This window comes from Sminthopsis crassicaudata, chromosome 6 (assembly GCF_048593235.1).
Source record: "Sminthopsis crassicaudata isolate SCR6 chromosome 6, ASM4859323v1, whole genome shotgun sequence".
NCBI classification, from domain to species: Eukaryota; Metazoa; Chordata; class Mammalia; order Dasyuromorphia; family Dasyuridae; genus Sminthopsis; species Sminthopsis crassicaudata.
The window spans coordinates 253,553,229-253,565,761 of NC_133622.1; the positions used below are offsets into that span (position 1 = coordinate 253,553,229).

General features: G+C 53.7%; 1 protein-coding gene across 1 annotated transcript; it reads left to right on the forward strand.

The window, feature by feature from the left end:
• Positions 1 to 9,892: 9,892 nt before the first annotated feature.
• SMIM38 (small integral membrane protein 38) lies at positions 9,893 to 10,024 on the forward strand. The gene has a single exon (XM_074275991.1). The coding sequence runs from the start codon at positions 9,893 to 9,895 to the stop codon at positions 10,022 to 10,024; it is 132 nt and encodes a 43-aa protein (XP_074132092.1).
• The last annotated feature ends 2,509 nt before the right edge of the window (positions 10,025 to 12,533 follow it).

Sequence of the window (12,533 nt, forward strand, 5' to 3'; positions counted from 1 at the left end):
GACACAGTCACTCTTGTCCGTCCACCCGAGGCAGGGCTGCGAGGAGGGCCACGAGGGGGGCAGCCCCGGGGGGAGCTGGAAGCCGGCGGGCGGCAGGGAGTGCTTCTCCAGGATGCATCTGCCTGCAAGGAGCTCAGAATAGCCCGGAGGATGTCCGAGCAGCCAGGAGGCCGCGGCCCAGCTTCCTTCTGGCCCTCGAGGTCTCCCTCTCTCCCGGGATGGCCATCGATGCCAGAACCAGAAGGGACCTCCTTACCACCATTTTTAATTCGATGCCGCAAAATTAGGGCCTGTCTGACGTCCAAGGTCCTTCCGGCTATAAACCTCTAGCTGGATGAAACTGACTCGTGCGAGGTCCCACGGGCAACGACAGTGATAATGGCGCGGCACTCTTTGGGGTCATTGCCCCCATTCTCCAGGGGAGGAAACTGAGGTCCAGAGAAGTGAAATAGCCAACTGGTAATTGTCAGAGACAAGATTTGAACCCAGGCCCTCCGGGGGTCCCTGGTGCTCCCCTGCCCACTGTACAGCGCTAAGCTGGGTTTGGTCTGGTCCCACAGGTCCCGTATTCCCAGGCCTTGTGACCCTCTGCTGGCCTCGGGTCAGCTCAAGAGCCTGCTTGACTTCTAGGACCTTTAAGTTAGAGCCTCAGAAACGGTGACTCCTTCATGCTACGAGGGAGAAACGGAGGCTTATGGTGGAGAAGGGCCCAAAGTCTCCCCAGGAGGGACCCCAGAGTCGGATGGGACCCTAGATGCCATCCAGAGCAACTCTATTGTCAGAGGTGGACCCTGAGGCCCAGAGGAGGAAGGAGCTTGTCCAAAGGCCCTCAGGGAGTGATTCCAAACCATGCTCAAAGATGGGCAGAGCTGATCTGGATTCAGCCCCTCTGGTCTCTTTTGACAGGGAAGGAAACTGAGGCCCAGGAGGGAATAAAGCTTGCTCAAGGCCCCCCTGAGTGAGCCGTCTCCTGCTTTGGTGCCTGTGGCCTCAGCTGGTCGGCCCTTGGACTTCTTCCCGAACATGTGCACTTCTGAGCAGGTAAGGGTAGCAGCCCCCCCCTCCCCTCTCCTTCCCCCCCTCCCCCTCCTCCCTTCTCCCTCCCTCCCTCCCTGCCTCCCTCCGGGATTGGCGCCCCCGACAATAGGCCTGGTAGGAGCAGCAGCCGTCCTCACCCTTCCTGCCTCTCATTTGGGAGGCTGCGGAGAGCTTCTGAGATCAATGTTCCTTTATGCCATGAAGTCATTGCCTCCCCCCCAAAAAAGCCCCGTTTGTGTCTCTCTCCAGCATCCTGCCATTCCCCTTTAGACTTATGGCCCCATCACTTCCTCCCCAGAGTTCTCTGCTGCAAATGCCTCTCACAGCTCAGGAAGGGACCCCCCCCTCCCCCCCGGCTCTCGCCCTCCTTTCTGAGGAAGAAAAGGCTTCCCGGGCCTGCGAGTTCCTTTATGCTGCTCTTGGCCTGTTTGCCACCGAGGACATCATCCTGGCAGCGGCTCCTCCGAGAACCCGGATCAGCCCGGGGTCCCATTCATGGCCCCGACAAATCTTGGCCTATTAACTCTTTCTGAGCGGCTACGTCACCCCCTGGGAGCTGCGGGGGGGGGGGCTCCCCACAGCCTTGCTTTTAGAGGGTGCCAAGGAGGAAGGAAGGAGGGAGAACCAGTAAATCCTGAGGGGGGGTCATGGCCACCTCTCCTTAGGATATCCCCATTTCCCCTGCCCTCCCCCCGGACACATCGGGAAGCGCAGCCTTGCTTCCATCAGCAGAAGTGACCACTGGTTGACAAACAGGATGAAAAAGTCAGGTAGAAGCATTTCGGAGTCTCGGTGTACAGCCCAGATGAGATCTGAACCGGGAGAGTGGCTGGCTTTAAGCCTCACTCGCCTCCCCTTAAGCTGTAAAGGACTTAGTGAAAGTGTTATTGTCCCCATTCTCCCTCCCCAGAAAGGAAAATTGAGGCTGGTACCTTCCCCCCGCCAGGGTCACTTTGTACCCAATTTGTGTTAGGTGCAGCCCGTCTCCCCACTCACCTGAGCTCCTTCTAACAACCTGATTTTGCTTTTTCTGCATCCCTGTGCTTAGTGTAGCGATTGGCGCATAGTAGGGACTTCATAAATGGGGGGGATTGAAGCCGCGTGCTTGGACTTGAGCAGCTAGTGGGCACTGGAGCCAGGAGGCAGGAAACCCCCTCTTCTAATACTGAAAGCAGCCGGGCGAAGGAGGGCTAACCCCTTCTCCAATTTTTGGGGGGTCGGCTGTAATTCTTTCAGGGTGATGCTTAACTCAAACCCCACGAGCGCTTGTGAAGACCCTTCTCAGAGAGCAATGAAGCCCTCCCTGGGTGTCAAGGGAAGATCCTGGCCAGGGCCCGTCAGACCAGGCTTGGACTCAGCCCAGAGTCCCTGGGGAAGCACTGGCTGAAGTGGATGAGGCTCTGGGCTCAAAGGCTGATGGTCTTTGCTGCGACCTTTCTTGTCTGTACGCCTCACAGCGGCCTTTCTTGCCACTGATCTCTGACTCTAATTTCAGACTGAGCCTTGATTTCTTCCTTTGCACAACGGGGAAAGTCCTGTTGACATCGTTCACCTCTCAGGGTTGTGTGAGCATCAAATAAATGGAAGTAAAATTGTAGAGCTCAGAGGGCATCTAGTGTAACTCCCCCCCATCATCCCCATTTTACAGATGAGGCTCCTTGAGTTTAGGGGTCTTGCCCAAGGGCACACAAATAGTAATTCCCAGAAGAAGGATGTGAATTCTGAGGACATTATAAAAATGGTGATTTTCCCCCCCATTACTATAGTGTTTCTAGCTGTATAACATTTAGCCAGCCTGGCCCTTATTCCTCGCTTTCCCTTATCCTACTAGAAGCCTTAGGTTTCCAGCTAGCTGGCTGCCGAGCTTGTTCTGGAGCCAGAGCTGGCCCAACTCTGCATCTCTTTGGCCGCTCAGCTGGGTCCTGGGTCCCCCCCACGCCCCTCACCCCAGGCTGCTTTGGGCACCAAATCCCCGGCACACCGTCGGCAGTGGGGGCCAGGCTGGAGGCCCATTCAGTGGAGGGAGTTCGGGGCCCCTTGGCCTGAGGTGAGCAGAGCGATGGAGGCTATTAGGCATTCCGATAAGGGCGGCTGAATACAGCTTTGGCCTTTGTGAGTCCTAATCCCATGTTCCATCGGCTTCTGGACACGGCTAATTTATTTAGACTCTCTTTCTGTCCCTGACAGCATTCTTCTTCATTAGCTGTGTGATCCCCGGGAGCCCAGCTACACGCTGCTTTCAATGCTCCCCAAAGCGGTGAGGTTCATTCTTTTTTTCAGTTGTAGTCCCTGTGGATTCCCTCCGACTGCTCTGGCCCCTCACAGAAGCAGGGGGACCCTTAAAGCAAGTTCTGTCATCACTGGCCAAAAGAAAACGCCAGCCCCGAGAGCCCGTTCTCTGTCCTGGTTTAATGAGGTCAGGAAGGGCTCCCCCTCTCCCTGAGCTTTCCAGTGGCTAGGACTTCAGCAGGAGCGGTAGGAGTTTCAGAAGTGTTCGCTGCTGCATGGAAAATAAAGTCCATTTTTGCCAGACTCTGCACGCCCACGGACTGGGGAGCAGTTCTCCCATCTCTCAGCGTGTAGTTTGTGGCGGATGGAAGTGTAATTCTATCGGAATGTGTTGCCGGTGCTGGGAGTTCCAATACGGCCGGGCCAGAATGACACCGATCGTGGGCCTTCGGAGGATGAGCATCGTCCATGATAGTGTACACAGCCCCTCCCTGCTGTTGTCCAGATCAGGGAAACTGAGTCGATAGTATGGATGTGCTTTCATTCAAAGGCAGGAAGAAAAACACATGAAGTGGAAAGCCATCCATCTGACTGTGAGTCCCTAGTTGTGCAGAAAACATTGTGACAGGAGGACACATTTAGGCCCTCTCGGCTGGTCCAGGTCTGACTACAGGGGGTCAGTGGCGTTTGTGTTTGTGAGAGTGCATGTGTTTGTATACTTGGTGTGTGTATGTAAATGCGTGTGCATGTGTGCGAGCAGAAATGCTGATTCTGAAACTTCTGTGTCAGTTTACAATATAGAGCCCAGTTAAACTGTACACTTGTGTAGCACTTTGTTATGCTTTACAACACTTATACAACACTCTTCACACCTTGCATGCTTGTAAATCATTTTCATATATCTTACGAGACAAATACAACACTTTGTTGCGCCTTTCAAAATGAATGAGACACCTTGTTTTATTTACAGCTCAATCCAGCTCCTTTTGGTCTCTTAAAGCAATAGTTAAATATTTTATTCTGCCTTAAAACACTTCGATAGCTCTGCTTTATACTGTGTAACAGAGAAGTAGCCCCTTGTACTTTATAGCACCAGCACGGCACCTTGGTGTACCATACAAAGGCTGAACAGTGCTTAGTTATACTTTACATTTAATGAATGAATAAAAAAATTATTAAAGGCTTATGATATGCCACAAACTGTTAAAGACAGGAGATAAATATATTCAAAAAAGAAGAGACAGTCCCACCCTCAAGTGGTTTTCATTTTAAAGAGAAGACCACAAACATAGGAGTGAGGCGGCTAGTGAGGAAACTTTGTCGTGGGAGGGGGAGAGCAGGAGGTGGGGTACCAGGCCTCTCCAGCCTCCAGCAGAGGTGTGGGCTTGTGTGCACACACTCAGACCCTCATCACCTGGGGCCTGGATTCAGGGAGAGCCAGGTACAGAAGCCTAAGTCTCAAGTCTGATGTGGAGGCTGATGATACAAACGAGGAGAAATGTAGGAGTACAACACCTTGTAATACCATACACATAGTGCTTTGTTGTACCTTACAACGCTTGTTTGACCCCCTGTTATGTCTTCCATCACTTGTTCAACATCTGAGCATACATTCCAACACTTATTTAACCCCCTCCCGTGTACTTTCCAGCACTTGTTCAACACCCTGTTCTGCCTTCTAACACTTGTACGACACCACAGCCTCTCTTACGCTTGTTTAACACCTTTAATCACTAAAGCAACACCTTAAACGTGCATCACTATGAGTCTGGCGATTCATTTCCCCTTACGCACCCACCATCACAGCCAGTGTGGAGTTCTTGGTTGGACAGGATAAAACAGCTGTTGAAGTGTTTTAAGGTAGAACGAAGCGTTAGGGTATTGCTTTAGGAGACTGTACTGAGTTGTAAATAAAACAGGTGTTATATTACCTGTGTGGGGTGCAGCAAGGTGTTGTAGTTGTCTCCTAAGGTATATGAAGGTGATTTTCAAGGGTGTAAGGTATATCAGGTAAGAACCATTAGTCAACCAAAATATAAAAGGGAATAAGAGATTTTGCTAGAAGGTGGTGGGAAAGCAGGGCTCCCCCTTTCACATCTCTGCAGCCTCTGGGGAAAGGCTGGTGGAGGTCGCTGATGTGCTGGTCTCCCAGAAATCCCCTTCTCAGGCATGAGAATCACACACTTAAGATCCAGTTATCATCTGAGCATGAGGGAAGAGAAGAGCTTTCAATTCACCCTGATGGAAATCAGCTGTTGATGTTGGGATTCTTAGGGACAAAAATGGGAGGAGATGCTCTCCAGGTGGGGGGATAGCTTGGGGAAAGGAGCAGAGGGGAGACAGGGGATGGCCTCCCATAAGCCCAAGCCTCTTTTGACCCTACCACGGGCTCTCACTGCCTTCTGATTAGACTTGACTTATTCATCGGATGACAGGATGAGTTGAAAACCATTTCCTTCCCGGATGAGAGACAGCAGAGGGGGGCTCGAAGGTAACTTGGCCATCTCTCTTGAAGGACATTCCTGACTTTCTGTCCTGCTGAGTCATGGGCGACCAAGGACAGGGGGACAGCAAGAGGCGCCGTGTGGGGCCGCCCACTCACCAAGGTGACTGCCACTCTCCCTCATTCCGGTCACCTGCTTGGGAATTATTGACTTTACCTTCTGGGTTTTATTCTGTGAAGATAAGTGGTTGTAAAGGTCAAAATTGTTTCCAAGCAGCGGGAGGAGGTGTGTGTGGGGCTCCAGGTCTTTAGGTCAGAGGAGAAGGAAGGACGCCCGGCAGAGCCGACCTCGTCTTACTTTCAGGGAGGAGCAGCAGCAGGAAGGAGGCTGAAAGCTGGCTACCCTTTCAGTGTGGAGAGGGGGAAGAATCCTGGGCTGCCAAGCCAGTCGGCAACATCCCAGCATCCTCGGCTCCAAGCGTTTCCCTCAGGAGTGTCCAGCTCCCTGGTAAGTGGTGTATGGTCCCACTAATTGGGAAAGAAGCAGATTCTTTTTATTGACCTTTAAATAACCATCCCAGAGACTATCCATGGTCTTTTGCATGGGTATTCCCAAGTTCTCCCATAGGCAGAAAAGACCTGTTTTTGGGAAGTGAGGGAATCATCAGGGATGCAGGGGAGTGGAGGATGGACTGGAGAGTGGCTACCTGGGGTGGGGGCGGGCCATCAGGAGCACCAGGGATAATGGTGGCACTTCCTGTAGGACTTTTACAGGGGGGCAAGCGGGATCTCCTTTGATCTTCCCAACTCCTGTTATTCCCATTTTACAGGTAAAGCAACTGAAATTTAGAGCCTTGAGGTGACTGGCACAATGCCCAGCTAAGTAAGTATGTGAGGCAGGATTCGAACCCAGGCTATTTCAGTCTGGGGAAGACGAGACCAGGACCTCGGAACTAAGATGACTGCAGCGGGAGTGGGGAGGACAGGTCCAGTATGAGAGCTATGATGGGCGTGGAAATGGCTGGACGCCGTGCTTTATAGGCTACGTGGTGAGGGGCAGAAAGGGAATGACTCCCACCAAGAGCCGGGGGAGCCTCAGAGACAGGGAACTTTGGCAGGGGCTAGGGAAGGCAGCCCCTCTGGGACATGTCGGATTTGGCCTGTGGGGGGATGGACCGGACGACATGTCTTCTCTGCAGGAAAAAAGCCAGAGAGAGGCTGAAGAGAGAGTCCGAGATGTGGAAAAAGAAGACGTTGGAAGGGTTGGTCTCTGCTCTCCCGTTCTGTGTACGAACCCACCTCTGATTTGCAGTTGGAGGAGAAGTGAGTGATTTGCCCAGCTTGGCTCGGGATCCAGGGGAGCGGGGCCTTTCCCCTTCTTCTCCCTGGGCCTCCTCACCTCTGGATTAGCTCTTTTCCTATCCCCGAATATCACCCCGATTCACACAACTCTAGCAGAAACTTGGTAGGTGCTGGGGGAGCCCGAGGCTAAGAAGGCTGCGATCTTCTCTTTTCGTGGACCTATTTGTGCGCTCTCAGCCATGCCTTTGGGGACCTCTCAGGCGGGCCAGCCTAGGCAGGGACCTAGGGCACCCCGCTTTGGAATCGCCACAGGAAGGCGAAAAGGACTAAGAAGAAAAATAACAATCTTGTCCCCTGGGACCCGCTGGGATTTACTTTACCATGGGATTCAGATTTGGAGGTGACCTTGGCGCTCCCATAGTCTCGCCTCTTCATTTGACAGAAAGGGAAACTGAGGCCCAGTGTTCTCTCCCTCGCCCTTTCTCCAGAGAAGAAAGGGACTCGGCCGAACCCACCGAGGAGCAGAACTAGAAAGTAAACTCGGATCAGAGAATGAGGGGATTGGAGTTTTATATCAAAAGAATATTAAAGGTCATTTCCTCAAGGGAGAAACTGAGGCTCGGGGAGGAAGGGGGCAAACCCCCATCACACCGGTAGAAAGGGTTGGATCTTGAACCCCACACTTTCCAAACGTGGCCCCGAGAAGCGATACTGAATTGTGGGCTTCATGTGTGCCCTCCAGGGAAATGAAGGGGTTACTCATTAATCATGGTCTAATTAAAAAAAAAAAAAAAAGCAATCACAACACTTGCTTAACAAAATTGTTTACTTAGTAGTTTGTTGAGGGCTAATTACTCAGGGGGCTCCGATTAGCTCCAGAAAGTACAAAAGGCAAGGGTGAGCAGGCAGGAGCCAGGGCCAGGAGCCGGGCTCAGCCAGCTGCCTCCTTTGTGTGGCCCAAGGTGTCAACACCACCCAAGTTATGGAGGGTGGGTGTTGCCTGGGGGAGGGGAAGCTGGTCTGGGGATGGAGCCCTTTTCCGGAGCTAGTGCTGGCTGAATCAGAAGGGGGTGCCCCAGCTGGCCTTGGCAAAGCTGCCCGCCCCACCCGGGGGCACCTGCCTACAGTGGGACAGGCCCGAGGGCCCAAAGCTCTGGATCTCAGCTAGGGCAGCCCCTCAGCTGGCAAATGGGGGAGTGTCACAAGTCACCCAGGGAATAAGGGGGGACCAGGGTTCCAAGCTAGACACATTTTTGTGGCCCTCTGGGGGGGCTTTGAGGCCCCCTCCGAGAGAAAGGACAGAAGGGCAGGGAAAAGCACTAGATCTGAAAGTCCTGGATGCAAATCCTGTCTTGGACTTTTTACCTTGGGACTCTGGGCAAGTCTCATCTTACGTGTAAAACGGGGCGCTGGCATCTGGCTCGCAGCCTTGCTGGAGGGAAGTAAGGTCCATCCAGGGAGAGTGACCACGAACGGAAAGGGCGGCTTTAGACCAAGAGGTGGGGCTGGGGACCCTCATCCTCTGAGATCCCAGAAGTCCCTGCTGTGGGGGAAGGAAAGGGCTGCTTCCCGGAGGCCCCGGGGCCCCGGGGGTGGGGGTGGGGAGACCTCTAAGAGCTCCTCTTCGAGTTCTTGCCAGCTTTTCACCCCTGAACAAGAAGCTGCCCACTCTGGGCAAGGAAGGGAGAGGGATCCTCCCCAGCCACCCCAGAGCCTCGTTCTGGGCCCTGAGCGCCCCGTCTGTGTGGCCATTTCCTGGGGCAGGCTCAAGGCCGCCCTTGCATCTGCCCGCAGCCCCTGGAGTTCTGCCCCGGGGCGGCCACCCCGGCTCCTCGGCTCTGATTCTGTTTTCTCTCGTGCCCCCCCCCCCGCCTCCTTTCCCTTTTCATCTGTTCCCCTTCCCTGGCCTCCCCCCCCCGCCCCCATTCCATCTCCAGGCCTGGTGCCTCCGGAGGCCGCTGGACCGCGCCGCCCGCCACTCTTGAAGTGCTGGCTAATTGGGGGAAGAAAGGCTGCGATTGTCTGTCTGCCCGGGCTGGACGGGCCCGCAGGGCCGGCTGAAAGGCCCAGAGGAGGTGCCCGCCTGCCTGTGCCCGGCAGCTGCCGCCGGAGATGTTTGGGGATTACGTCAGCACCGCGGAAAAGAGGGACAGGGACGCCGAGGGAGACAGGGACAGGGAGAGGGGGAGACAGGGAGACACAGAGACAGACTGAGAGACAGAGGGAGAAAGAGAGGGGGGGGAGACAGAGAGGGACAGACAGACAGACAGAGCGACAGAGAGAGAAACAGAGTAACAGAGAGAGGGAGAGAGAGAGAGGGGGGAGAGAGAGACAAGAGACACAGAGAGAGACAGAGAGAGCCTGAGCAAGCCTGAATCTACTGAGGGGTTCCCCCACCCCACAAAAGCCTCCTGACAATGCTGTCATTGTCAAGTACAAAGGGTTGGTAATTCTTAATGAATAGTCCATGGGGCCTCTTGACTAAATAGTGCGTTCCATGGCCCAAATCTGTCAGCTGGAGGCTTCTCCCGCCCTGGCGGGTGAGTGAGTGGCACGGCACGGCCGGGAATGCAGCAGGAGCCAGGCAGCTGGCAGGACCGCCCCGGGCACACAGACCTTAGGGAGCCTGTCTCCGAAGCAGAGGAAGTCGCTCCCGGAGAGGCCCCTGTCAGCCTCTGGTCCAGGCCCCTCGTTCTAGAGAGAGAGAAGCGGGCCCGGGGAGAGGCCTTGCCCAGGATCACTCTGATGATCTTTTGACCCCCAGGCCAGGCCTCTTGCTACCTCAGCTCAGTTCTCCGCCTGAGTTCTGTCTCCTACTGTTTTCTCAGCCGCTCCCTCTCTCCTCCTCTTCCTCCTTCCCACTAAATTCTGAGTTTAAGTATGGATTCGGATCCACTGATGGTTTTGTTGGTGATCATCATCCTAGCGCGCTTTATTCTGTGGTCCTGTCTTGGGACTTTTGTTGATTATCGACTGGCGCGCAGGCGACCCAGCAAAGCCAAGAAGGACTAGAGTCCCCAGCCAGCCGGTCCGGATTTTGGCCCGAGATGGTCCTGGGCGCTGGAGCGAAGGTATACGCCTCTTCTCAGTGCTCCTTCTTCCCTGGGGATGCTTCGCTTCTGGTCTGGCAGGAGAAGCAAGTTCCAGGCTCCTTGGGCCAGCTGCTTCAGGGCCGGCCCGGGAGCTTCTGCTCTGCTCCCTTCGATTGTGCTCCTTGAGCTGAGATGGAAGTGCCGTCTCAAAGCCAGGGCAGAGGCTTGTTCTCTGGGAAAGGCTGTCAGAGCAGGGTCGCACAGAGGGCCAGGGCGGCTGAGGCGGAAGGGGAAGGAGGACGGGCCGGGCGGGGAAGGCTTCCTGGAGGAGGCGAAGCTGCGGCAATCCGGAGAAGGTGGAGGAGGGAATGAGAAGGGAGAGCAGGAGACACGGCCTGAGATGCATCTTGTTTGAGGAAGGCTACAGATGCAGTGTCACTGGATGGCCAGGGAGGCGGGTCTGAGGAGACTTGTTGGTCACCTACTTACCTTCCCTGGAGCTCTGGGAGCAGCATCGGATGGCAAGACTCCCATGAACCCAAGGTCGCTGAGCCCTCTCTGGCCCAGAAAGTCCCGGGAACTTTGGCGTCTCCTTCGGTCCCAGCCCTGAGGGCTCCTGACGCACAGGCCCAGGAGGGGTCTCCTCCCCCTCCCCTCTGAGCGCCCCGGTTTGATACGGAAGGCTGCCGTGTGGGCAGCAGCCTGGTGGGCTGGTGGGGCGGGGGGCGGCGCTGGAAAAACTGGGCTGCCTTCAATATGCCTTTATTCCCCAGAGAGGCAGGAAATGACACTGTGTCCCAGCCTCCCCTTCTGAAGGAGGCCCGGGCCTCTGACCCATATCTGGTGCGGCTGGCGGGAGACCGAGTCTCTTTTTGGGGGGGAACCTGTGTGATTGTGAGTGTGTGATTGTGAATGTGTGTGTATGATTGTGAGTGTGAGTGTGTGAGTGAGGGTATGATTGTGATTGTGTGTGTGAGTGTGTGATTGTGTGTGTGTGGTTGTGAGTATGTGTGAGTGTGTGTGAGTGTGTGATTGTGATTGTGAGTTTGTGAGTGTATTGTGAGATTGTGAGTGTGAGTGTATGAGTATGTGTGTGAAAGTGTGTGAGTATGTGATTGTGATTGTGTGTGTGTTTGTGAGTATGTGTGATTGTGAGTGTGTGATTGTGTGTGAATGCGTGTGAGTATGTGATTGTGAGTGTATGTGTGATTGTGAGCGTGTGTGTGATTGTGATTGTGTGTGTGGTTGTATGTATGTGTGAGTGTGTGAGTGAGTATGTGATTGTGAATGTGTGTGTGATTGTGAGTGTGAGGGTATGATTGTGAATGTGAGTATGATTGTGATTGTGAGTGTGTGAGTGTGTGGTTGTGAGTATGTGTGATTGTGAGTGTGTGATTGTGTGTGAATGCGTGTGAGTATGTGATTGTGAGTGTGTGTGTGTGATTGTGAGCGTGTGTGTGATTGTGAGAGTGTGTGTGATTGTGTGTGAGTATGTGATTGTGAATGTGTGTGTGATTGTGAGTGTGAGGGTATGATTGTGAATGTGAGTATGTGATTGTGATTGTGAGTGTGTGAGTGTGTGGTTGTGAGTATGTGTGATTGTGAGTGTGTGATTGTGTGTGAATGCGTGTGAGTATGTGATTGTGAGTGTGTGTGTGTGATTGTGAGCGTGTGTGTGATTGTGAGAGTGTGTGTGATTGTGTGTGAGTATGTGATTGTGAATGTGTGTGTGATTGTGAGTGTGAGGGTATGATTGTGAATGTGAGTATGTGATTGTGATTGTGAGTGTGTGAGTGTGTGGTTGTGAGTATGTGTGATTGTGAGTGTGTGATTGTGTGTGAATGCGTGTGAGTATGTGATTGTGAGTGTGTGTGTGATTGTGAGCGTGTGTGTGATTGTGAGAGTGTGTGTGATTGTGTGTGAGTATGTGATTGTGAATGTGTGTGTGATTGTGAGTGTGAGGGTATGATTGTGAATGTGAGTATGTGATTGTGATTGTGAGTGTGTGATTGTGTGATTGTGAGTGTGTGTGAGTGTATATGTGATTGTGAGTGTGTGTGATTGTGAGCGTGTGTGTGAGTGTGATTGTGATTGTGATTGTGTGTGATTGTGTGATTGTGAGTGTGTGTGAGTGTGTATGAGTGTGAATGTGTGAGTGTGAACATGTATGGCTGTGTGTGAGTGTGCATGAGCATGTCTTCAGGGTTGGGGGGCCCAGGCCTGGCCGCCAAGCCACCCTGCGTGTGGGTCTCCCGTCCTCTCCCCCTCTCCGGCCCCCCAGCCTCCCCCTCCTCAGAGCGGACCGGAGCCAGCACTCTGGGCCCATCCACAGAAACCTCCATTGTGGCTCTCCCCAGAGTGTGACTCACCCCGGCTTCTAAAAATAAAAACTGTTAAGTCATGAAATGGAGTATTTCCTTTTTAAGCCAAATGTGTCTGTCGAGGGATACACAACTGTCTGCCGCAGGGAGGGAGCGCCAGCCTGGGGG